The sequence below is a fragment of the Phasianus colchicus genome, chromosome 1, assembly GCF_987193195.1.
Source record: "Phasianus colchicus chromosome 1, bPhaCol1.hap1.1, whole genome shotgun sequence".
In the NCBI taxonomy this organism is placed as follows: domain Eukaryota; kingdom Metazoa; phylum Chordata; class Aves; order Galliformes; family Phasianidae; genus Phasianus; species Phasianus colchicus.
The window spans coordinates 113,009,430-113,036,460 of record NC_143436.1 but is presented as its reverse complement, the minus strand read 5'-3'; the positions used below and the strand labels follow the sequence as shown (position 1 = coordinate 113,036,460).

Sequence of the window (27,031 nt, the reverse complement as noted above, 5' to 3'; positions counted from 1 at the left end):
CAAAGTAAAAAGAAATGTGCATGAGCACCTTAGATGTTTCTATAAACTAGGTGCTATCAAACTACTAACATTTTCACATGTAAGGAGAAGGAGAATGCTCCCTTGTGAACTCCGTGCTAGCTAGCCTTTTTCTGCTTCTATTTTTGGGGCATAGAGGAAGTTATACTGGGGAGATGAGTTTACTGCAGCCAGATTTTGGACTTGAAAATTGTATGGGTATGTATGTAGGAGTGGATTGATCCTCTGAGTACAATTTCCTCTTTTTCATGTGCACTGTGTTTCTGTTAACATTGTCCATGAGAAACTGTCTTTGTATCCTCCAGGACACAGTTTGCATCTGTTTAAAGTATTTGGACAGTAGTGCCATTGAAACTAGCCGGAGTGGCTTGCTCTTAGTTAAGCAGTGTTCTCTGAGACAGAAAATACTTGTTCCTTTATGTGGAAATCTTAAGTGAATCAACTGGATTATGTTTGATGGAGGTTGAGGGGGAGAACTGATATATACGAAAATCTTCTATCTGAAAACGAGAAAATGCAGAAGTGCACCCTCATCCCCAGTGCCAAATACACTACAACAGGGATAATGAAAAAGGTCATAGAAAGACCAAATGCAGTCTCCGACAAACAGGAAGCTAGCAGTGGTATTCTGGTGTTAAGCAACACTGAAAGGAGAAATGAATATAGGCATGTGATCAGTGCTGTGTATTCTTGCTGTTCTGTGCAAATTTAAGGGAGTGTAATTTAATTAAGAAGGTCTTTTGCTCAATTTCAGTGGCAGTTTTAGATCAGACAGACTTGTAGTATGGAAACAGTGCCTTCATTATCAGCTTTCTGCGTGTTGCTGTCCATTAGTGATTTCTCTAAAGCCAGTTTGATGCAATTGAGTACATTTTGCCTGTATTTTAAAACTCAAGGTGCACCAAAAATTTTCAATGAAAGCAAAATCTTGTGGGGAAGAAGGACAATAAGGAGAAAGGAAGAGAGATTTTACTCTATAATCATGATAGAAATGTTTTGCATCTGTTATTGGCAGGTTCGTGTTTACTTGGCAAAGTGGCTTTGGATTGAATAACAAGACATAATTCTTAGGTGGCTGCTGCCAGATTTAATTACTCAATTGTATCTTGAAAAAATTAGACTTTCCATCAGTGGAAAAGAAACAACAATCTCAGTGTTAGCATGCTGTTACAGTGGAACTTTAATGAAGATATATTGACAATTGCTTTACATTACTGATGTGAATTAGAATAATGAACAAAAAGGACTAAAAATGATTCCACTGTTAAGATCAGGAAAATGTTAAGACTTTCCATAATGATTTTGTCCTTAAGTTATTCAATTAAAGCTTGCTAGAAAACCATGACAATGAGCTTGTAGCCTTTCACAGAAGATAATGATCTCATTTCATGTATGGAAGGATAATGAAGAAAGATTCCAAGAGGGAATGTTGTATTAAGTTGGTTTTGGTAAACTTTCACCCCGCCACTGGTTGCATAAAAGGCAAATACACTTTGTGTAAGAAACCAGCAAATAAACAATACACCCAGAAAAACAGCAGACAGTTGCCTTTTCCATAATAATAGTTCATTTTCTCTTTGTTTTGGAGTGCTTGATGTGACACAGTTTGACCTCAGTTTGAAAGGTTAAAAGTTCCTGAAAAATCAGGCTCCTCTAATACATTGAAATGCCTCGTGTACTTAAGAGTGCCTTGCAGACTTCATGCCCAGAGCATGATCTTTTTCACCAGGTATATGAGTGCCTGGAGGCAGTATAAGAGTTTTACAAGGCTGTGCTGTAGTGAACTTCATGCTGGCTGCAGATAACCAAGGTAGAGCTCATGGTGAGCGAGCATGACTTGTAATTGGGAAGATGGAGCCTGGTGAGAGACATGCAGCTGTGCTTTGCAGGATATCTGTGACAGAGCAGAGTACACTTACTGTTGAGTTCAGCCTCTTCTCCCAGGTAACAGTGACAGGACAAGAGGTAATGTTGTTAAGCTGTATTAGGAGAGGTTCTGGTTGGATATTAGGGAAAATTTCTTCTCAGAAAGAGTGGTGAGGCAGTGGCACAGGCTGCCCAGGGAGGTGGTGGAGTCACCACAGCCTGAAGGTGTTCAAGAACTGTGTGAATGTGGCACTAAGGAACATGGGTAGTGGGCATGGTGAGGATGGGCTAATGGTTGGACTAGATGGTCTTAGAGGTCTTTTCTAACCTTAATGATTCTGAGATTCTATCATTCATGCATAGTGCAGGTGAGCTGGTTTTCAGTTTAAATATCTAGTTGTTACTCAGCTGATGCAAGTTGTCTGAAGAGAAGGGAGAGGGATCCAAAACTTTTAGCCTCGGTGTTGTGGTGGTCAGAACTGTTCTCTGCCTGGCTTGGTGATGTTTTCATGATTTTAGATTGCCCCCACTTCCTTTCATTGTGGATATTGCCTTCATATATTTTGCAAATGCTCAACATCCATCTTGTTAGAAGTGCTGTCTCTAGGACAGATGCTGGTAATTTTTGCCTCCTATCATGGCACATTAGGGAATCTGTTTGGTGAACTGGATTTACAGACTACACATTTTGAAAAGTAGAATTACTCTTCTGTACCATCCTATCATGTTTCCAACAAAGTAACATCTTTTTATGGTTGGTTTTTTTTATCTCATACCATTGGTGTCATAGAACTCTATCTGTTTAGATGCCCCATATTAATCCTTATAATGAGGTAACTTGGAATTATTCTAAATAATGTTTCTCATATAAATACTTCCCTATTTCATAGGAAACGCTTCCCGTGTTACGTGGCTCTGGTGGGAGTTGAGCTAAAGTCTCTTAAATCCCCATCTTGGACTCTATCTGTAGGGAGGATCTTTCCTCTCCTAGGAGGTGCAGGCATGCTGTGCAGTATGCCCATAGAATCATAGATTCATGGAATCCTTAGAGTTGGAAGGGACATTCATAGGTCATCTGTGGGAATACAAGAAAAACTATTCAGAGCAGGAGCTGTGAATCAAGATAAACAGCAGTCATCTAGTCCAACTCCCCTGCCATGAACAGGGACATCCATCAGATTGCCCAGAGTCCAGTCTAGCTTGGCCTTAAAAGTCTCTCCAGGGATGGGACATCCACCACATCTCTGGGCAGCTGGTTCCAATGCTTCACCACTCTCACTGTAAAATACTTTTTCCTTCTATCTAAATTAAATCTACCCTCTTTAAGCTTGAAATCATTTCTCCTTGTTCTATCAGAACAGACCCTGCTAAAGAGTGTGTCCCCTTCTTTTCTGTAGCTCCCTTTTAGCTACTGAAAGGCTGATTTTTCCGTCAGGCCATGTACAAAATCCAGTATTGTTCTCTGTTTCATCCATGGTGTGTGCCTGATATTCTGCAGATTGGCATGAAATCATCTTAAATTTTTTTTTTTTTTACTGTATCCAGTGTTTTGATGCACTTGAAACCACTTTGCTTGATATCATTATGGCAATTTTCTGAAATGAAGGCAGCAGCAGTATGATCTGTGACTGCAGCAATTCTGTGCCCTTAACAGCACTGCAGAATCAATTGGAGAAGAGCTTTCTTGTGTGGTGTCTTCAGACACAGAGAGCCTGGGATGAGATTGCCATAGAAACCCTTGTGGAGGATGTATAAGTCATCCGGCTTTGTTTATTCTGATCTAATAACAAGTGAATTTCTCCAGCCAGATACTTCAAACGAAGCATGGTTTTGGCAGGCTCTTTTCATCTTTCTGAGGCAGATAGTATTTTGTACTTGTAGAGTGTACGGAATGAGCATGGCCAGCAATTTGGGGTCCTTTGCAGCTTTATCTCTACACCAAACTCAGAGACTGTGGAGGAGTCAACCAGTACTACACCAGTCTTGGGTACTGGAAGCCGTGATGATGATGAGAGGAATCCCAGGGTGAGGAAAACATCTCCAAGTGCAGTGCAGTGAAAGGCCGTGGATCAGTGCCTGCTGCAATCACAGGAAGGGCTCTGTGTGTGCTTGTCAGGGCATAGGTCTCCAGCTTAGGAAGGAGAAGGCACTCAGGTGGGGTGGCAGTGGTAGAAATATCTGTGCTCTAGTCGTGCAGGCATACATAAGAAGTGTATCAGTGAAATGTCTTGCTTGAGTCTCGGCTGTAGCCTGGGAGTTCATAGCCCACACCAGGCATGGCCTGGTGTGCCGTGCTTGAAGGACAACTTGGATATTGTGTTTGGTTTCAGAGCAACGTGTAGTGAGGGGACATGGCAATCTCTTTTGAGGCTAATTAGCCCATGTCTCAAAAGCACACAGGCTTTTTTGACCTGTGGGGTTCTTAAAACATGAACATGGAAGCACCTCTGTGTAGTGCACTTCAGTTCAAACTGGAAAGGAGCTGAAGAGTTGAGTTCAGCAGCTATGTGTAGATATTCTCTGCATGTGAGTGTTCTTGCTAGTCCTCCATTCTCAAAGAAAATTGTACCTGTGCTTCAAACAAACAAATGCACAGTAACAATCTTCAATCAGCATATTTTGTTTGTTTTCTCCCCAGCCTCTATCCCTGCCTACCTTTTTTGCTGATTTTATTCCATTAAGAGAAGAAAACTATTTTAATCTGGGATTGCTCTATTTACTTATTTATATTTATTTTCTGCATTAATAAACATAGTTTTATATTTGACCTTTTGACTCCAATCTTCAGCTTTTAACCTTAGGGAGATAAAACTATCACCACCTCTGCTTATGCTGTGTCATTGGCCTTTCAAGTTTCATAAACCTGAATTTACAAATTGGCACTGTTTTTAATTCTCTGTCAGGCTCTCTGTCAACTGCTGTTATCACTGTCCTGGTGTATCTCTTGTCCTCTTCCAGTCTCTATAGCTCTGAAGCTGGGTTTTTTTCTGGGTTTTTGTTGCTTTTTTTTCTTTTTTGCATTGGTCCACAGTGATTTTTGGGTTAACAATAACAAATCTAAAAATCTATTTGGCTGGAGTGCAAGATTAACAAACAAGCAGGATAGAAGACCTCAGTCATATTACCATGAGTTCTTCGTACTTTAGCTGCCTTTCTTTATTAGGACACATCATATAATTAAGGTATGAACCAACATTCAAGTTAACTTCCAACCTAATTCACTGAAATCATTATTCTTTCTAAAGAGCTGTACTATGTGATTATAGCTGTTGTATACAGTATGAAATAAGAGACAAGCTCGTCAGTCTTCGACACTAATGAGGTTATTGGATTTGCATACAGTCATTTTTTTTTCATACCTAGACCAGATTTTCTGCCATTTCATGTTCCTATGCATATTTTCAAAAAACATTTATCTATCCCATATCTATGCATGTCATATTTATATCGACTTTCTTGTAAAAGAATTACATAAAGAATTCATAAAGAATATATAAATTCAAGTTTCCATTTTATGTGTTTAGGAAATCCAAGTTTCTGTGACAGTAACCAGTGTGAATTTTTGAAAAAAAATAATTCTTCCAAATATAAAATATTTATTTATAAGAAAATGCTGCAGTTTGCGTTTCCAGCACTGAAGACTTATGTTGTCTATGTTTATGCTGAGGATGAGAACACTGTCAGCAAAATGACTTAAGAATGAACAATAAGTATAATTAACTGTCGTCTGTAGTGTCTCACACAAGAAAAGTTATTGAAAAAAATCATATCAAATAATAAGATGTTCACTCCTACTGAGAAATTTTTTGTCAGTGTAAGACATTTGAATTTCCTCTCTTCTTGCTTCCATTAAATCCTGTCCCACAACCGTATTAAAAGATCACATACACAGAAGTTTATGGGCTGTTCTGTATTGTCCTCAGTATAAATGAGTACTTTTGGCGCTGTTCAGAACCTTAGAATAATTCCTCTCATCTGACCTTTTAAGACTTGCATTCTTTGTGGGTTCACAAACAGTTGCTTTTAATCAAATTTTGAAGTAGTGTAATATACATGAATATAATATTATTATTCCTTACTACAGGGTATGTTAGAAGTTCTGATCAATAAGTCTGGCTTTTGTATACTTAAAGAGGGGAAACAACTCTAGAAGAACAATGTTTCAGTGCCAAATTGCCCTGCAGGACAATGGGATAATCTGACTTCAGAAGCTCGTGATTGCTTTTAACAATTTCATTTCTCATTTGTAAAAAGTGAAAGGGACTTCTGTCCTATTGAATTTTTGGTTCTCTGTAATGTGTCTATCACAAAATCCCATAATTAGATAATTTTTGCTGAGACGGTAATTCCTGTTATAAAGTATCTACATACAGGCTGTTTGATTGCCATGATCAAATTCTGTTGTTTAAAATTAATCTTGACAGTGAAGCAGACTTATTTATAAGTGAGGACAATGGACAGCAGCAGAGTGAAGTGTTGGGTGAGAGAAGAAATGTGCTAGAACATATCTGTTTGGTATGTTACTATTCCTATCACTCTAGCCACACAAGCTCCATGTGATGGACTCCCCCTTTCTATGCACTACACAAAAGAAAAATGAGATGCACGCCCGTAGCAACAGAGATTAATTTCTTTAAAAAGCCAAAAATGCTAACCCAGAGGAGGCGACTTAAATCTGTGGAATGTTGTTTATGCAGTTGCTTATAATATGCAACTAAACAGCAGTCATGTGATTTCTGTGAAAAGTTTCAGAATTCTTGCAGGAATCTTTGAAAATATTGTTATAGTTCCTGATCATGAAGCCTTGATTCAGTTTTGGACCATTGTGTTTAATAGCTGCCACTTGGTTTAGAGCATGCTATCTCTTTTTTTTTTGTAGGCTTGTCGGCTGCCAAGCTGCTCTATGAGTTTGGGCTCAATGTGGTGGTGCTTGAGGCCCGGGATAGAGTTGGAGGAAGGACGTTCACCATCAGGGTAGGTGCTTCCTAAAATTTGTGACGCTCTCTCTTGTGCTGGTACTGCAAATGTCACACCTGTCTTCCAGAAGGACAAGAAAGAGGACCCAGGGAACTACAGGCCTCAAGCTTCAATTCAATCAATTTCCAGGCATCTGAAGGACACAAATTTAGCAGTCTGCATGGATTCAGCAAGGGGAAGTCATACTTGATAACTTATGATGAAATGACCATCATGATAGACAGTGTGAGAGCAGTAGATACTGTCTGCCTGGACCTCAGTAATTTGGAAGTGTCTTCCATAACATCCTCATAGAGAAAATATGGGTAGTTAAGCAGATAGTGTGATTGAAAACTACCTAAATGGAAGGTCCCAAAGGCTGGTGAACACTTCTATGAAGTGTGGAGGGAGACATGTACCTAATGGTGTATCCGAGGGGTCCAATCCTGTTCAACCTATTCATTAATGTTGCTAGGAACATTTAGATTGGGAAAGACCCATAAGATCATAAAGTCCAACCACCACTTAATAGTAATTCCTGTCCTCCAGCACCACCATCTACAGATCTCTTAAATACCTCTGAGGATGGCACCTCTACCACTTCCTTGGACAGCCTGTTCCTATGCCAAACCATCCTTTCCATGTAGAAATTCTTCCTGAGATCCAGCCTAAACCTCTTGTAACACAACTTGGGACTACTTCCTTGTGTCCTATTGCTTCTTACTTTAGAAAAGAAACCAACTCTCACATTGCTACGTGCTCCTATCAGGTGATTGTAGAGAGCAGTGAGGTCTCCTCTCAGCCTCCTTTTTCTCAGACTAAACAGCTGCTGCTCCTGCTGCTGCTCCTCATATGTCTTGCTTTCTTGTCTCTTCACTAGCTTTTTCTGAACATGTTTCAATGACTTAGTATCTTTCTCACAGTGAGGGGCCTAAAAATGAACACTGTGGTTGAGGTGCTATCATATCCATGTCATGATCTGGATGGTGGGGTAAAGTGTATCCTCAGCAAGTTGACTGATGGTACAGAAGTGAGATAAGTTGTCGGTAAGTAGAGAGTCATGCTGCCATCCACACGGACCTGGACAGGCTGGAGGAATGGCTTGATGGGAACCTCATGAAGTTTTGCAAGGGGAAGTACAAAGTCCCGTACCTGATGAGGAACAGCCCTAGGCATGAATGCATGCTGAGGGTCACCCAGCTGGAAAGCAGATTGGCAGTGAAGCACCTGAGAGATTCTAGTGTACACCAAGTTGAATGTGAGCCAGCCATGTGCTGCAAAGAAATCTCATGGTTTCTGGGGGGCTTGCATTAGGCAAAGTATTGGCAGCAGATGGAGGGAAGTGATCTACTCAGCACTAGTGAGGCTACATTTGGAGGACTGTGTCCAGTTTTGGGATCCCAGTTCAAGAGAGGCAAGAACATGGAATTATAGAAATCTGTGATTTGGGTGGAAGGAGCCTTTAAAGATTATCTCCTCCAAGCTGCAAGCGTGCACTGCTATCTCATGTCCAATTTTTCATCCACTAGTATCCTGAAGTCCTTCTTCATGTGGCTGCTTTCCATCCATTCCTCCCCTAGTCTGTACTGATACCAGAGGTTGCCCTGATCCAGATGTTTGACATTGCACTTGGCCTTGTTGAACTTCATGAGGCTCATATGGATTCTTTTCTCAAGCCTGTCCAGGTCCCTTTCACAGAATCACAGAATCACCAAGGTTGGAAAAGACCTTCAAGATCATCCAGTCCAACCATCCACCCATCACCAATAGTTCTCACTAAACCATGTCCCTCAACACAACGTCCAAACATTGCTTGAACACCTCCAAGGTTGACTCCACCACCTCCCTGGGCAGCCCATTCCAGTGCCTGACCACTCTTTCAGAAAAGTAGTATTTTCTAATGTCCAGCCTAAATCTTCCCTGGTGCAGCTTGAAGCCATTCCCTCTAGTCCTATCACCAGTTACACGAGAGAAGAGGCCAACCCCCAGCTCACTGCAGCCTCCCTTCAGGTAGTTATAGAGATCAGTGGGTCTCCCCTGAACCTTGTCTTCTCCAGGCTAAACAATCCCAGCTCCTTCAGCCGCTCCTCATGAGGCCTGTGCTCCAGACTCCTCACCAGCTTTGTTGCCCTTCTTTGAACTCGCTCCAGGGCCTCAATGCAGTGAGGGGCCCAAAACTGGACACAGTACTCGAGGTGCGGCCTCACCAGAGCCGAGTACAGGGGGACAATCACCTCCCTGTTCCTTCTTGGCCACTGCTGGCTCATATTCAGATGCCCTTTGGAGGGCATCTCTTATTTCTGTCATATCAGCTGCATCATGGTGCTCTGTGTTTCTGCAAACTTGCTGAGGATTCACTCAGTCCTACCATCTGTGTCTTTAATAAAGATATTAAATAGTACAAGTCCCAGTATCAGACACACTGGAGAGAATCTAAAAAAGGGCCACTACTAAGATAATGAAGGAATTTGAGCATTTTCCTATGAGGAAAGGCAGAGAGAGAGATGAGACTGGTTGGCCTGGAGAAGAAAAGGCTCAGGGGAGGACTTTATCAGTCTCTATAAATATATGAAAGGAGGATGAAAAGAGGGCAGAGCCTTGTTCTTCTCACTGGTGCCAAGTGACAGGACAAGAGGCAATGGGCATAAACTGGCACAAAGGAGGTCCCATTTGAAAACCAGGAAATACTTCTTTTTTCTCTAAGATTGACTGAGCACTGGTACAGATTGCCCAGAGAGGTCTTCCTCCTTGGTGATACTCAAAAGCAATCTGAGCACGGTCTTGAGCAAGCAGCTCTTGGTGGCTTGAACACAAGTTGCATCACATATATGCCAGTGGGCTCCTCTGACAGGAGGCACTTTAAAATTGATCTGGATGTGATGCTGAGAGTTATGAAATGGAATTTGGATTCCTAAGAATCTTATGCATGTAGTGCCATTTTAGCTGAACTGTGGTACCTTGCCTGGCCTCTGGTAGCAGGTTTTCTGTAGGTGCACTGGATACCTTAGGCTGTCTAAAACATGGTTAATCATCTTTATTAAGGTAATTGATCTCGGCCCAGATTGCCCATATCCTTTGTCCATGGCAGGATCTCCTCTGCATGTAACTAGCGATAGGACAAGAGAGAATGGCCTCAAGTTGCACCAGGGGAGATTCAGGTTGGATATTAGGAAGAATTTCTTCTCCAAAGGAGTGATGAGGCACTGGAACAGGCTGCCCAGGGAGTTGCTGGAGTCACTGTCCGTGGAAGTGTTTAAGGAAAGGATGTAGATATAGTAGTTAGGGACACGATTTAGTGGGCAATATTAATGGTAGATGGATGGTTGGACTAGATGATCATAGAAGTCTTCTCCAACCTCAATGATTTTGTGATTATAGAGAGAAACCATCATCTGAGACTGTGAATGTCAAAATATTTCTCCTCCCATTCCCCTCTCACTTTGCAAACTGTAGCAGGCATGATAGCTATGTAGGAAGCAGCCTGAGCAGGGCCAGACATCACTACAGCACAGGCATATGTTTTAGCATGGCTTAACATTATCCTGCTTTTAAAAATTGACTGCATCTTGGCTGCCATTGAAAAGAAAATGAAAGAAACGATGAGTCACCTGAGGCACAGGGTAATGTAATACAGATGTTAACTCTGCCTCCCAGTCTAAAAATGGGAGAGATTTAAATTAGGTCAGATGCCATTGCTTGGGAAAAAGTGGTAAACAGTGTTGTTTCAGTAGAAATAATTGTACATGAAACATAAACAGCATCCCTCTGCGATGCTGAAAATGCCTGGCTTCAGATGCTCGCTATAAACAGCGTTAAAAAGTTAACTGTCCTAAGTGTTACTGCCTTGGAAAATCAGCCTGCTTTTAACAGCATGTATCTCAAACTTCTTGCTTTCTGCCTGCTTCCCAAGTGAGTGTGATGCTGGTCCAAGTGTTGTGTGCAGACTGCCTTTGCTGGCAGGCATGGCTAGAGGCTGCTAGCCCAGGTGCAGCGGGGTAGATCCACAGTGTGCTGTGCTGTAAAGAAGCTTACATCCTTTGAATACTGCACTGCAGTGCTCAGCATCTACAGCATTAAATGTAAGCAGGTATCTGCAGAGAGAGAAGAAAAAAGAAACAACCCTGGTGCTTGAGATAGTTTTGATTTGAGAAAGGTTTTGCAGTGGCAAGTAAAGTATTATGAGTGCTGAGAGAGTGAGGTTAGACTTCTTACCAAGGTATTTAGTTAAGATATTTCTTTATATTCTCATGCCTTTTGTGTAAACAAAAAGTGAGTACTGAAAACTATAGTGAAATTTAAACAAGTTAAGCCCTGTTGAACATATGCGTGGTAAAGACTCTAATCTTTTGTGTGTCTGTCATTACAGGGCTCACTGCTTACGTTAGTATGCCTTGTCTCCTCTTCATATTGTTGCAATGCTATTCAGTATGGAATAATTTTTCCTGATTATAGGTGTTTGTACTGAGGAGTTTCCTACAGAGCTTTTGATTCCTGTATTATTTCTTTTGACAGAACAAGCAAGTTAATTACGTAGATGTTGGTGGAGCATATGTGGGACCTACACAAAATCGTGTTCTCCGGCTGGCAAAAGAGCTGGGTATTGAGACCTATAAAGTGAATGTAGATGGCTATTTCATCCATTATAAGTGGGTAAGTGTTACATCTTTCATGTTCAGATACTTAAAGATAACACTGAATTTTGGAAACTGCTGGCAGTCATTCAAGGGGTTTCATTTAAAGCTTGCTCTTGGGAATCCCATTAACACCTGTTGGAAGTGTTGTTGCTCTCCTATAACTTCCTGGCAGTTAGATAAATGATTCTTGTTTTCTTTTGAAAAGGCCTCAAAAAATTAGACACGTGGCATTCTAAAATTTGATACATTCAGCACCTGATTATCTTTTCACACATTCTCTTAAGGGATTGTTGCCTGAAAATTCTCTTTCTGAATTACAAGCCCAGTTCAGTACTGGAAAAAGAATAATGCTATTGGATAATATTGAATAATGATATTAAATGACAGTATTTTAGGACTAGCCTTGTAGTATTGTAATGTATTTGGCCCACTTGTGTAGGTAGCTTCACATGAGGTATCTCCCAGTCCTTTAGAGTGGGATTCATCTTACTTAAAATTGGATGTCTAGAAATTGCACGCTTGCTGAGATTCTCTGGCTCGTGGTGAGGAACAGGCACTTCCAAGGCTCACCATAAACATGTCTGAGATGTGAGACAGAGGGAGTTTGAATAACTTCTTCTGGTTAGGTATGGTTAAATGGCTAAAGTGAACTGAAATGAAAACTATCTTTAGAGCAGTTTATCAGCTCTTGTCTTAGTTCTTTAACCCACCAGTTTTTTATTCAGGTCCTACTCAGGACCAGTACAGAGGGAGAGTGGTAGAGAGAGAGACAAATGTATAAGGTGCTAAGTGTCCATCTTCATAACTCACAAATTACTTTCCTTTTTTTTTTTTTTTTTTAAATATCTTTTTGTTTTGGTACTTCCCAGACATTGGCAGAACAAGTCTTGAAGCCTATGTGAGGCAGAATTGACCTGCTTGATAGAGGCAAGTCTATGTGGTGGATCCTTAACTGATTTAATTTTTATTATCTTCCCACTTTTTCTTCCTAGTATTAGAGCAATAAGCTCACGCTGGAAAGTTCAATGGCCTACTTCTGTAGTTTCTCCTTACTGGGGAGATTCATGCCATGCTCATAGAATAGTCACATCTTAAATAATTGTATAGTCACTCCACTCAAAATATTAACCACCTGGTGTAAAGTTGACATAGTTCTATGGCAAGAGAGCTGGGCTGATTTTACCAGCTGTATGCTTGGCCCACTGTATTTAATTTGAGCACACACATGGAACTCTTTGCTTCTTAAAAGGCACTTATCTTCTGTGTGTTAAATAAAAGGCTCTAACGGGTTTCATGAATTTGAGTCCTTAATCCATTTTGACGCTGAAAATACAGCTTTTTCTGTCCCTTATTACATTATGCATGTTCTTGCTAATGACCAAGTAATTTTGTAAGTTTTCTTTGAAGTGGAATCATGTTCCTAAGCAAGAGGTGGAATTATGAGCTGTTAGCTGGATCACAGGCTGTGGATCAATTCTAGACTGGGCATTGTGGTCATGCCAAGAAAACCAAGGTTCCCAAGAGAGGCGTAGCTGTTGAACAGGAGGACAGCAAAGAGAATCTGAGGTCTCTCTGTGTGGAAAGACTTAAACATCAAATAAATAATAATTATGCTTTTCTTCCAGTGTGTCTCACTCCTCCCACAACCTCTTCCCATGAATTGCAGGTTTTTTGTTTTCTTTCCCTAAGGTCTTTCACTGTTTTTTCTCCTTACTTACTCCTTCCCTGAGAGCTCATGTAGTCACCATGTCCTTTGTTTCAGGGATTTGTTATTGAACTTCTGCTTGAAACTTTTTGAAAACAAACTGTGCAGTCCAGGGTATTGGCTAGGTTGATGAATGCTCAGTGATCTTAGGGCTTGTACTTTTTATCTATCGTGCACTGACAGTGAGAGTTCCTGGTGGAGATTTGTGCTTTCTTTGCTATAGATGTACATTTCATATTAATCAGAGGTGCTTAGGGAACCCAAAGTAGTATTTCCTAGAAGATAAAAAATGTGTTACTGAAGAAGTGAGTTGATATTAGAGGATATTGCCCCAGAAATTCAATATTAATCTAGAAGAGGGATGTGTTCAGCTTCTTGGATACTGCCAGCTGTGGGCCAGCTTCCCTTTGAGTTTGAGGAGTCGGCCTGAAGGCTTTTCCCCTTGCATCTCATGTACTGTTTCTGTCCCTTAATAGCTGTGGAGGCAGGGTCAGACAGGAGGGGCTCAACACAAGGGCCTATCTGTGGACTCTGCCATCCTGCAGCAGTTTTGTCAGAGCTGAGAGGGAGAGTTGTACTGAGGAAAGGCCGAACATTTCTTTAGATGTAGTTCTGACAATCATTCATTCAATCATATGTGATCCCCACCCATGCCCAGATGAAGAGATTTTTCGCTGTTTGTTTACCACAGTTGTCAGTTCAGTTTGGCTCCTTCTGCAGGTTTCCAGGATACAGCTTGGGCTGAGTTAGGGAAAAGTAGGAAAGTGATTTATCCAGAAGGGGAAGCTGCCAAGGGAAAGTGGAAGTCACCCTGAGGGATTTCATGAGCTGCTGTGCTCTGGATGGAATTTTTCCAGTATGTTTGTGGAAAAATCCCACATGCTAGATGCTTTAGAAACTGTGTTGCTTGGTGTGGGCAGCTTTGCTTTGTAGTGTTGGTTTATTTGAAATTCCAAATATGTAATTATAGTTTATCTTTTCTTTTATATATTCATTCTCTCCCATCAGTTAGCATGGTAACATGAACTGCTTTGATATCAATCAGAAACTTGTTTGTATCCTGTCATTGAAAATCTGTAACTTCTGGGCGTAGGTTTTTTTGCCAGGCTTTCTTTCCAGCCAGATTGCTCTGTGGCTGCTCTCCCATAGTTCATAAAGAGCATTTTTGGACTGAGAAAAGGCAGATGTGCTGAGGTTCTGTCTTTCCAGAAGGGGCAGATAGCTTTGCTTTTTTACAGAGGTCCTTGAAATTTGCTGTGCTTCATTTTCACCTTCTTTTTAGCAGAAGACCTTCATGCTTTGGTATTGTATTAACCTCCTCATATGACAGCAGTCCTCTAGGTGCGTGGCTGCAGCACTCAACTCCACCTGACAGCAGTAAATAAGGACTGGTTTTGCTTATTTGTTTGCTTACCATTTTCAGAGCAAGGTAACCCGTGACAAAAGATGAGCATTTTTTTAATGCGGTGCTTCACATTCACCATTCTAGTCTTCTCTTTCTCTTTCCTTCATTTGGCTTTAAGATTAAGAGATTAACATTGTCACAGTACGTCTGTGCAGATGGCTGTATATCTGCAGTCCAGGCATGGGAATCAAAGGCAGCTCCAGGTACTGCAGAGCTTGCTAGGTTAGACCTGCTAGAGGTGTTTAGCAGGGAGGAGTGCACACCAGAGACTCATACCTTAAGGAGCTGCTGCTACAGCTGTGCATGCTGTATATGGCCCAGGAGCAATAGGAGTTTTGTTCTTGAAGCACAAGAAATGTTCTTTCTGTGCTTCTGACACATAGATGGTCTCAGTACAGAGGCCAGGAGCCAGGCTTTTTCCACAAGCTGGCAAAACCAAGGTACTTGTAGATGATGGTTCTACACAACTTTATTTTTCAAAGTGATTTGATTTCTTCACAGCTTCATAAACATAAAGACACCACTGAGGTTTAAATACCCTATTTATTTCATAGATATCATCAAAGATCTTAGTAGTTAAATCAAGAAGTCAGTAAGGTTGGAGAAGACTACTGAGATCATCTAGTCCAGCCATCCACCTATCACCATCATGCCCACTAAACAATGTTCCTAAGCAAAATTGTCCATTCTTGGGGTGGTGTCACCACTTGGGCTATATTTTTGTAGCAATGGCTACAAGCTGCAGCTTAACTCTGGGCAGAGAGAAGACAGATCTTGGACGGCACAGCATCTTTATGAGGCCTTGCTAGTCATAGAACTACAGTGCCTGGGGATATAATTTCTTTGGATTGATGTGGGATAATTAATCCAGGCAGGCAGCAGGACGTAACTCTGAGGTCTGCAGGAAAGTATTCAACATGCCAGGAAATGGGAAAAAAGAATTAGATAAACTCTGTGAGGCGATCAAGCAGCCTTGTGTTAGCATGGGAACAAAGCCAGGAGGTTGTTTGCCTTTCAGTTAAGAAAACAGCGGTTCCCAAAATAATCTACCCAGAACGCTGTAAACTTGTTTAAAAATGGACTGTTGCAAGATCTTGTCTGTTTGCAGCGACCTTCTCTGTGAAGCATGTGACCAGAGCTTCTGTGCCTAGCAGGGAGCTGATATTAAAAACCAATGAATAATTCACCAACCCCATGCCATATGGGCTGGATTAGTCCCTGCTATGGAGGAACTTCTGTGAACAAAGAGATCTGGCTCTCTGTCTGGTAGACAATGGAAATTTCTCTCCTGGAACTTAGAAGAATGGGGCTTGTGTCCAATTGGCTCTGACCTGTTACAGGTCCAGACCCCTGCACAAGTTGTTAGTGAGCCTGTGAACTGTTCCAGGCTCTATAAATTCTGTCACAGCCCCTTCCAGGTCAGTTGGTATTGCATTTTTCCAGTTTTTCCTCCCCTTGTCTTTTAATCCTACTAGAGTTATGAATATTGCATGCATAAGAGAACAGAAAATAACACTGATTTAGACTGTGTTCATTGTCATTTGGTAGTTGGTAGTTCTGAGAGGGTTAAAATACACTTTCCTATTGATCTTCTCAGCCTTTGCCATTGACCAAAGACGTGGGACTGTTTTCAGATCAGTAAAATGGTAGTTCTTTTTATTTTTTTTTTAAATAGCAGTTAAGTGAATATCCATTGTGACATACCGGTGGCCTGGGCTATAAGATTTCTTGATTAGTTCTCAATGGATTGTGGTCATGTTGATTTAAAGCTAGTGTAGTGTGGACAATTTGGAGGAAGATGTGAGGCAGGCAGGCAGTGGGCAGGTTCTCTCTGCCCCAGCAATCTTTCCATCTGCAGCCATCTGCACGATAGGTTTGGGAGTTTCTGAACCTGGAACTGTTTAACATGGTAGAGTCAATACTGGGAGTTGGAAAAGTTTTGGCACAAACCCCATCACAGAGTTACCTAGTGATACTTTTCTTGGGCTGTTGTTTCAAGAAATGTGAGGGATATGTTTGACTGGGAAAAAAAAAAAAAAAAAGGGAAAGAAGCCTTAAAAGTTATTTATTTTACTTTCTTTTAAAAATAAGTGCTGCTTTTTGTTGTTGTTTTTTCTTTTTGAGTTGTGTGAGCCAAGGACAGGACAAGTGTTTTCAAGTTACACCACTCCATTCAAACACTCTCCAGAAAAGCTTAGAAGAACATCTTACTTTACTAAACCGTGGGAAATTTTTCAAACTGAACAAAACAGCCCTGAACTGGGCATTCTTTTTTCCCTTGCAGTATCACCATGACAAGATTTCAGTAATAACTAATATTTACCTGTTAACAGTGCTCTTCACCTCTGCTTCAGGTCAAAATTATTAGTTTTAAAGCACATAAAGGAAGACATGTTGATGCCACCTGCATTCCTGACCAGCATTAAATAAACTCTGATGGAGTGCTGTGTGATAATCTTTTGAAAAACAAAATGCTGTGCAGTAAGAAGAAAATGATCACCGAAGTATTACTGCTTTGCATAAGGATTACCATGCTTGATACAGCATCAGTTTGTTAGAGTAGAAGCTATAGCATGCAGTTGGCCACATTGAATACATTTTTTTGGTCCATTTTTCTGTGTCTGAACGTGCAGTGAGGAATAGTCTGCCCAGAGAAGCTGTGGTGCCCCATCCCTGGAGGCACTTAAGGCCAGGTTGAATGGGGCCCTGGCAGCCTGAAGTGGTGGGGGGCAGCCCTGCCCACAGGGCTTTATGTTTGAATACTGCTCAGGAAAAAGGAAGGGAACATTCCCCTACTGGTAGTTTGTAGGAGCATTTTCTCTGTTCTTGCTGTGGCAGGAGTTTGTTTTGCATGCACACACGCACCTGGAGAAGGCTGGAGCAACCTCCCTAGCCAACTTGTACATACCCACCCAGTCCTCCTCATGACTTGGTCCCCTGCCCAAGTACTCCTCCTTCTGCTGTTGCACCAGCTCTGGGGATGGCAAAAGTTGACCCAAATGTGAGAGTTTGGCTTTTCTTACTACGTTTCTCAAGTCTGAAAGTTCAGTATGCTCTCTAAGTTTCATACTGAGCCATTTATTTTTGTTAAGATCTTTGCAAAGAAATGGTCTGGAAAATGTCAGAAATATGCACATAGTTATCAGTGGGGAAGACTTTGGTGGGTTGGTCTGGCATATGCATTGCACAAGAAGCATATTAAACACAGCATAGCACCACAGCTCCTACCTGCCATGGTCCAGCATGTTCCCTGCATCCTGCCACGTTACCTGTGCAAACTTTTGACACACCTGGAAAAGCAAATATTTAAAAGTCCTGGTGAGACATTTGCACTTGAGTTACATGGGAAATGGTTCAAAGCAATTTAATATGAGAAAATGCTGCCTGCTCATCCAATCTTCTTTCAGATTAATATTATCAGAAAGAACCAGACGCCGTTAGATTGTTTTGCTTATCTTTATATCACAGGATTATCTGTAAATGGTCTGTATTCCTGTTGCAACTGTGTATCTTGAGCATTGTAAGTACTGATAATATTGTTGCAAGTGTGCAGAGTTTTTCTTTCTGCAGCTTAAATCTTCCTTTTTGGCAAAATAATTTTTGGGGGTCTATTTTTCTCTCTAGACGCTTGGAATAATAAAGAGATATGTTTATTTTATAAAGGTGAGGTGTGTCATAAAGGCACTTAGATAGTTAGAAATTTTAAAATGTGTGCAGTTTTGAACCCATGCAAATTGCCCAGCAGGCAGGTAAGCACATTCTGCAATATAAAGATATGTTGATGTGTGGTAATGAAGAATGCGTAGGAACAAGGAATATCACCTCCTTGGCCATTGCCTGAGTTTCTATAGCCCAGAATTTGACAATCTGTCCTGGACAAAATAAAAAACAACAGCTGTAATATCAGCCCAACTACTCTTTTTTTCTTCATACTTAGCTTCATGCATTCAATTGTTAACACTTCTGTGCGGGGAAAAAAAAATATAGTAAGTCTTTGGGGCCAAAAGTTTGACTAAGTGATGACTTTGGGAATACTGTGTTCATGATTAATGTGGATAGGCTTTCTTGGTGTCTCTCTTACTTATGTTGTTTATATTCTTATTTTAGGGAAAGTCACGTCAGTTCATGAGTTTTAACCCTCCAACATGGAATCCCTTAGTGTATCTGGATTACAATAACTTCTGGAGGACCATGGACAAAATGGGAAAAGAGGTAGGCTGTGTTAATTCCACCTCTTTTTTGTAATGCCTATGTCACCATAAGAAAATCTGTCTTGTTTATATTTTTTTTTCTCTGGCAGACTTTTTCTTGCTTCTTTAATATAAAAAAAAATAAAAATAAAAAAATAAAACAGTAAGTCTCATCAGGAAAGAAATCTAGATTAACCAGAAGCTATGAGCTATGATAGGGTTTTCTCACCAAGAAGGTAAAAAAAGATCTGACTGTCTAAGATATCTGGAAAAAAAAAAGTACTTTCAATGTATGTACTTAATGTTTGTACTTTCTCATGTCAGGGAAAAGCTCTACACAAACTGGGGGATGAGAATTACAACTGGAGGTCTTCCTGTGTACAAAAAAGTATCCCTTAGAGAGTCATACTGTTTTTCAAATATTTATCAGCTGCTTTATGGTCTAGCTACAATCCAGGGGCCCCACCATACAACAACCTCCAGGCACACTGTATATTTGAAAAGTCATGGCAGTCAGGTAAATTCCCTGGTGACTAGAATAAAGGCAGTGTCACATCCATTTTTAAGAAGGGTAGGAAGGACCACCCAGGGAACTACCAGACTGTCACCCTCACCTTTGTACTGGGGAAAATCATAAAACAGATCCTTCTAGAAGCTATGTTAAGGCACATAGAAGAGCAGGATGTGATACAAGGCAATCAGCTTGGCTTCACCAAGGGCAGATCTTCCGGGCAGACCAACCAGGTGGCCTTCTGTGATGGTGTAACTGCAACAATGGACATGGGAAGAGCCATTGATGTCATTTATCTGGACTTGAGTAAGGTCTTTGGCACAGTACCCCACAAGTTTTTCTCTTAAATTGTAAAGATAAAGGTTTGACGGGTGGACTGTTCAATGAACAAGAAACTGTGAGATCATACCCAGAGAGTGGTAGTCAATAAATCAATGTCCAAATGGAGATCAGTGACAAACAGTGTCCCTCGGGGTTTAGTACTGGGACCAATGCTCTTTAATATCAATGACATTGGCGTGGGATTGAGCACGCCCTCAGCAAGTTTGCAGTTGACACCAAACTGACACATCTGAGGGAGAGGATGCAACCCAGAGAGACCTAGACAGGCTTCAGCAGTGGGCCTTCTTGAGCCTCATGAGTTCAGTAAATCCAAGTGCAGGGTCTTGCACCTGGATCATGTCAACCCCTGCTAGCAGTACAACTTAAAGGATGTAATGATGGAGCACAGCCCTGACAGAAAGGACTGGGGGGTACTGGTGAATGGCAAGCTGAACATGAGCCATCAATGTGCCCTCACAGCCCAGAAAGCCAACCATGTCTTGGGCTGCATCCAAAGAATGGCCAGCAGGCAGGATGATCCTGTCCCTCTGCTCTGTGCTGGTGAGATCTCACCTGGAGTACCACGTCCAGATGGGGAGTCCTTCAGTACAGGAGAGGCATGGACTTGTTGGAGCGTGTCCAGAGGAGGATCACAAATATGATCCAAGGGGTGGAGCACCTCCCCTATGAGGACAGGCTGACAGAGCTGAGGCTGTTCAGCCTGGAAAAGTGAAGGCTCCGGAGAGACCTGATAGAGACCTTTCAATATCTAAAGGAAAAAGGAAGGGGACGGACTGTTTAGCAGAGTTATTTTTTGCAGTAAGACAAGGAAAAATGGTTTCAAAGCAAAAGGGGGAAGATTTAGACTGGATATAAGAAAAAAGCGTTTAATGATAAGGGTAGTAAAGCACTGGCACAGGTTGTGGAGAGATGTGGTGGATGCCCTGTCTCTGGAGACATTCAGACTGGATGGGACTCTGAGCAATCTGATAGAGCTGTTGGTGTCCCTGTATGTTGCAGGGAGTGTTACCATCTGGACTTCAAGGCTCCCTTCCTACTTAAACAATTCTATGATTCTGTGAAGTTACTCCTGTCACAGCAAAGTTCATTTGGTGTATGTGATTTAGCACAATCAAATTTGCACACTATACTGTACATCTTTTTGTAAAATAATATGTAATTTTAAAACACTGAAAGGTACAATAGTGTACTCAAATGTCATGGATTATCAATAAGAATTTAACTGTGTAAACATCGTTTAATAGTATCTAGACATTTTTGATCTGTTTGTAGTTAACAAAGAGACATAAGGGCCTTCAGATATTTGCCTTATAACTCAGTGAATGTCTGGAGAAGGAGTTTTCTCGCTTTGCTTTTAGAGGAAACCAAGACAATTAAATTAGAATGCACACCTCCCTTGTAGATTACTAAAGGCCAGGTGAGTCCCAACATAAGGATATAATTCATTAGTCAAAGTCAGATTTAGTTCTCATGGTACAATTCATACCCAAGGGTATGAATTATAAAAGCTACTCCATTCAGTGGACTTGTTTCAAACTTACAGCCATGAACAGAGAACAAAAACAAGTCTTGGGGCCAGCATATCAGTCAAGTTTGTGCCACAAGCTAGCTACGACCTGGCAGTGATATAGTACTGAATTATTTCTTAAAGAAGTTGCTTCTGTCTTTAGATTCCTCCTGAAGCACCATGGGATGCTCCACATGCTGAAAAGTGGGACAAAATGACCATGAAAGAGCTGATAAATAAGATTTGTTGGACCAAGTAAGTAACTACTCATTTCAAAATCAAGCCTAAAATGACAGTTGGCCTCGAGCAAATTCTGGAGTACAGCTGCATGAAGCTTACTTGTGAAGGACCTGCTTGTGTTTCCTTTGACTTCAGGTGGGGCACAATCAAATCTCTGGTGGGCCACGCACCCAGGGGATGGAGGGGTAGCTAGAGCCTGACTCAAAGAGGTATGAAACTTACCAGGAATTTGGAGGAAGTCTTTGTAAAGGAGTTGAGAAGTGTTACCATATGATGTGAAGCCTTGTAGAAAAATTCCTCTGGTCTTGAGTGCAGTTAGTGGTTTAGCTATAGGTAACTGACAGAGAAGATGAGATATAAACATCTATGATAAGCATACAGACAGCTCGAACTGACATAAAACAGTAGCTATTTAAACAAGTCTTTTGAAACACTCTTGAGAAGTTAAAGGTATGCCATCCACAAATAATAAAGAAGTAATTGCCAGTCATTTGAGCTGGCTAAGCTTTATTATCAACATCTGTTTTTATGATTTTAGTGCCTTTGAGCTCTATTCACAGACCAGATACTTACAGAGTAAGATGCTTTGTGAACACAAGAGAAATACATGGCATTTCACCCCAAGTGCTTACAGTTTAGTCTGAGAGATAGCAGGTGTATACACAGGCAATGAGAGGGCAGGAGATATTTGAGATGAGACTGATCTTATTGTTGTACTGCTGTTAGGTGCTGAATGAGGATGTGTGGATGACAGGGTAGTGCACAGTGCTTGTGTTGGCTGGCAGATATAATTAAAGATGCTAGAGGAACTTGAGGTTTTCTTCTGCAGACCCACATGTGGGAGTGACAGTATGTGCTCTTTTTACCATTTCCACTTAACTCAGTTAGGGAATTTACTTTTCTTTGTCTTTAGAAAAAGCAAAGTGTAAATAACTCCATTTTGTAAGTATGATTGAAGGTCACTGGCAAGCATAGAAATGGAGCCAGAAAAAGTGAAGAGTTTTGCCCAGCCCCATGGCAGAGTAGGAGCTGAGGAATGATGCCCTGTGACTGTGGCTATAACCTCTCCTACTTAGTTATAATGTGTGTCTGCTTTAGCCCTTGAAAGGAAACAGGGTCTTCTTGCTGCCTTTTACCTCCCTTGCTGTTTTGGCTTCCTGCCCTGAGCTGGACCAGGAGCTCTGTCTTCATCCCAGCTGGCCTCTTGCCATACTTGTCCAACTCTCTGCCCATTGCAAAGCACCATTCTTCTGCTCCAAAGAGCTGTCCTTGAGCATCAGCCAGTTCTGTTGGATTCCTTTGCCCTACCGGGTAGTTTCCCATGGGACCCTGCCAATCAGTTCTTTGAGGAAGCTAAAATTTGCCCTTCCAAAATCCAGGGTTGTAATTCTGCTGTTTATCTTACTCCTGCCAAGGTCTTAGACTCCACGGTCTCATGCTTACTGCAGCTAAAGATGCCTTTCACCTTTGCTTCGTCGAACAGGTGTTCCTTGTCTGTGAGTAGCAGGTCCAACAGAGCATCTCCCTAGTTTGTAGGATCATGGCCCAGGTTACTGTATTGCTTAGAAGATGTGTGGTGCATTTTATATGCCTATGAAGGACAACACTGTGTGAATAGAAAAAGGAACAATGTTCACTATGGAATGATAACAGCTGGAAATACTCTTTTCTTCCTATCCTTTTCAATTAATTCTGTTTATTAGGCAAAGAGAAACGTGCTAGCACCTGTATCCCTGCATGCTTTGCTGGCCCTATGCTACTCTATACTACTCTCTTGCCTTGCATTCAGTATTTTTTATTTGTTTGACTGTGCTCTGTTTACTTTTTCATGCTGACTGTGGTTTAGCGCTGTGCCTGCAGCTTCCTGGCCAAAACTTTCCATTTGAAATTATATCACTGTGTTATATCTTACTCTGGCTGCATGTGATCTAAGATACAGTGATTTCAACTTTTTCTTGCTCTCTGTTGCATCGTAGTTTTCTTTACAATAAATTTCATGAGTTGTTTCTCTGCAGAGTCAGTCCCTTTGAGTCACCCTTTCTGTTCCAAGTGCACTGGCTCTTCCTCTTCTTGTTTTCTTGTTCCTCTTAGTCAGGAAGTCAGTGAAGTATAAGCAAAACTGGGTTTATAGTGATCTCTGTGGGAAAGTGCTCCTCTGCATGGCTGTTTCTACTTTCAGTGGCTTTGTGACTCTGCAGTGTTAATGGATGTGCACAGTGGGAACACATTGAAAAACCTCTTTTAGATCTTCAAGACAAAACAGATTTTTTTAAATAGTTAAGAACTGTACTGCCCTAAACAGAAAAGCTCTTTTACAGCATTTTCTGTATTACTTTGGTCAAGATTGTAACATAAGAATAATTTGTTATGTGTCATAGGTCAGCATGTACTGATCCTGGAGACTATCTTCACATTTCTCAGGTTACAGCATTTTGTATTTCAGTGCTTTGAGGATGGTTACAGAGGGCTCTTGCATGCATGGTGTCTTCATATCCTTGCTAATGGACTAGAGGTGACTGGACTTCATGTCCAGAGAAATTGGGTTATAAAAGTTTATAAGTTATGTATTGGATTTCTTTGAGCTACTTACAGTGTTTAACTCTTGGTCTCACAAAAGCAGTGTGCAGCACAGTCGTGTGGAAGATGGGAAATGTCTTGGCAGTGTGTTTAGTTGAGGTCCTGAGGGCCAATTAGACCTTGGAAACAATGTGCCTTATGAGCACCTTGTGGAGGAGAAATGCAGATTTTCACTAGTAGGTTACCAAATGCATTCTATTGTTGAGAAAAGTATATGTTTTGATGAAAGAAATGATGAGTGGAAAACTAATTAAGAAATAACTGAGGTAAAATCAGTGGGATTTAAAATTGTATGGGTGAATGTTTTGGGAGAAAAGGAAGGAGATCTTGGTATAACCATTGAGGCCAGTCAGCCTCACCTCCGTCTCTGCAAAAATGATGGTACAACTTGTTCTGGATGCCATCTCCAAGCAACTGAAAGAGAATAAGGTTATCCGGAGTAGTCAACGTGGATTCACCAAGGGCAAATCATGCTTGACCAACCTGATAGCCTTCTATGTCATCACTGGCTGGGTAGATGCAGGGAGAGCAATGAATGTTGTGTACTTGACTTCAGCAAGGTGTTTGACACTGTCTCCCACAACAACTTTGTTAGGAAACTTAGAAAATGTGGGATAAATGAGTGGATGGTGAGGTGGATTGAGAACTGGCTGCCTGACAGAGCTCAGAGGGTGGTCATCAGTGATCAGAGTCTGGTTGGAGGCCTGTAACTAGCGGTGTTCCCCATGGCTTGGTACTGAGTCTGGTCTTGTTCAACATCTTCATCAGCAACCTGGATGAAGGGATGAAGGTTCAACAGAACCTGTACAGACTGGAGAGTTGGACAGGGAGGAACCTGATGGGGTTTAACAAGAGCAAGTGCAGAGTCTTGCATCTGGAGAGGAATAACCACATGCATCAGTACAGGTTAGGGGCTGACCTGTTGGAGAGGAGCTCTGTGGAGAAGGACCTGGATGTCCTGGTGGACAACAGTTTGTCCATGAGCCAGCAGTGTGCCCTTGTGGCCAAGAAGGCCAGTAGTATCCTGGAGTGCATTAAAAAGAGCTTGGCCAGCAGATCAAGGGAGGTGATCCTCTCCCTCTGCCCTGGTGAGGTTACATGTAGACTACTGTGTACAGTTCTGGGCTCCCCAGTTCAAAAAAGACAGAAATCACCTAGAAGGAGTCCAGTGGAGGACCACAAAAATGATAAAGGGTCTGGAGCATCTCCTGTATGAGTAACCTGGGTCTGTTTAGCCTTGAGAAAAAAAGACTTGAGAGGGGAGGTGGGAGGCAAATGGATGAGATCAGGCGTGGTGTGTAGCAATAGGACAAGGAGTAATTGCCTAAAACTTGAACATAAGAAGCTCCGTACTAACGTGCAGAAGAACTTCTTTATAAAGGTTACAGAGCACTGGAGCAGGTTGCCCAGAGAGGTTGTGGAATCTCCTTCTATGGAGATATTCAATACCTGTCTGGATGCCTACATGTGTGATCTATTGTAGGGAACCTGCTTTAGCAGGGGGTTGGACTTGGTGATCTCTTGAGGTCCCTTCCAACCCCTACAATTCTGTGATTCTGTGAAATATTCAAGCTTCAGGCTAAAAATGAGACACATACAAACCATTTTCGATTTTTTTGATTGTAGGATAGCAAACCTTTAAATAAGTAATAATGAAAGCCACCAGCATGTCACATTTATTCACTATCTGATTCTGCTCCTGTGTTTCATGCAGAGCTGTTAAAGACTTTGCCACCCTCTTTGTGAATGTCAACGTCACATCTGAGCCTCATGAAGTCTCTGCTCTCTGGTTCCTGTGGTATGTGAGGCAGTGTGGTGGCACAGCCAGGATCTTCTCTGTCACCAATGGGGGCCAGGTACAAAATGTCTCATGTTCTTTCCCCCTTGAAACCATAAAGAACAAGTGGAGTGTTGTACCTGTCCAACTGTGTAGTTAATGGAAGGAGGACAAAACATCAAGTTTATGTGGCAGTTATGTTCTCATAGGGCTGAGCAGCCCTCTCAGCTCTGTGCAATGAGGATTTTTGTTAGCAAGGCTTTGGGATAAATTGGCACAATTTAATTAATTCTTCCTTCTTGCTTTCAGTTCATCACAGTCCTTTAGTTACAGTTTTGTTGCTTTTCTTTATCTGCCAATTTGTTTTCCATGAGATACTAATCACATTTGAATGTTTGTCAAGAGTTCAAAGCAACTGCTTCAGTCTGAAATACCAATTTATTTGTTCTTTGTGAAAGTCTGTAATGACAAGAATTGGAAACAGCTTGTAAAAGGACCCTCCATCTCGAGACAGTTTACATGGCAGCATGTTTTTTGAGTCTTTGAGACTTTTTCACCTTGGTACTATCAGGATGCAGAACCTCATGTTTTTTATGTGATTGTTCTTGATGAAGTTTCAGAAAAGGGAAGAGGGAATCTGTCAAAATAATTGGGATATGGTACGTTAACACTCTTCATTAGCCTACTTCAGTTAACACTACCTCAGAAGATATGTGCAGTATTTCGGACTTAAACTATGAACTGCAAAAGCAGAAAGAGATCCATGTTTCCAAGTACTAAAGGTAGGGAAACATACAAAGAATTTGCCTGGAGAGATGTGAAGTCCCCATCAACATCTGTCCATTGTGGTGAGAATAGAAAACTATGTGTTGGGAAGGAAATAAGCAAAATGCTGGCCTCAAATAGGAGCAGGAGTCTTCCTGCCCAGTGGCCTCTCAGCTACAGTTGCTGTTCCATGTCAGCAAGTGCTAGATGTGGTAAGAATTAAAAACAAGATGAATTCCAGGACACTCCTACCGAGACAAGGCATGAAGAGAGGAAAACAAGACTGAAAATAGTGCTTCATGTTCCTTGTGCCTGGATCTATCAAGCTGTCTTGGTTACTACCTGCCTTCCCTCATCCTGATCAAAAACAGCAGTGAGTGTTTCTGACTCAACAGCCAAGATGAGTCTTATAAAAATAACCTCCCTGCCAGTACCTGTATCCAACATTCAAAAGTGAGCTGCTTGATACAAGTATGGTGACTGGAAGATAAAAGAGGGTCAGTGATTCCACTGACACTCTACACGGACATCACAAAAA

At 41.4% G+C, this 27,031-nt stretch overlaps 1 protein-coding gene across 1 annotated transcript in view; it reads left to right on the top strand.

Annotated features, from left to right (window-relative positions):
• LOC116229859 (amine oxidase [flavin-containing] A-like) overlaps positions 1-27,031 on the top strand; it is a 45,273-nt gene that overhangs the window by 6,904 nt on the left and 11,338 nt on the right. The window contains exons 2-6 of the mRNA XM_031594598.2: positions 6,764-6,858; positions 11,353-11,490; positions 18,692-18,796; positions 21,298-21,389; positions 25,666-25,807. Coding sequence (XP_031450458.1) covers positions 6,764-6,858; positions 11,353-11,490; positions 18,692-18,796; positions 21,298-21,389; positions 25,666-25,807 — 572 coding nt within the window. The remainder of the gene's footprint in view (positions 1-6,763; positions 6,859-11,352; positions 11,491-18,691; positions 18,797-21,297; positions 21,390-25,665; positions 25,808-27,031) is intronic.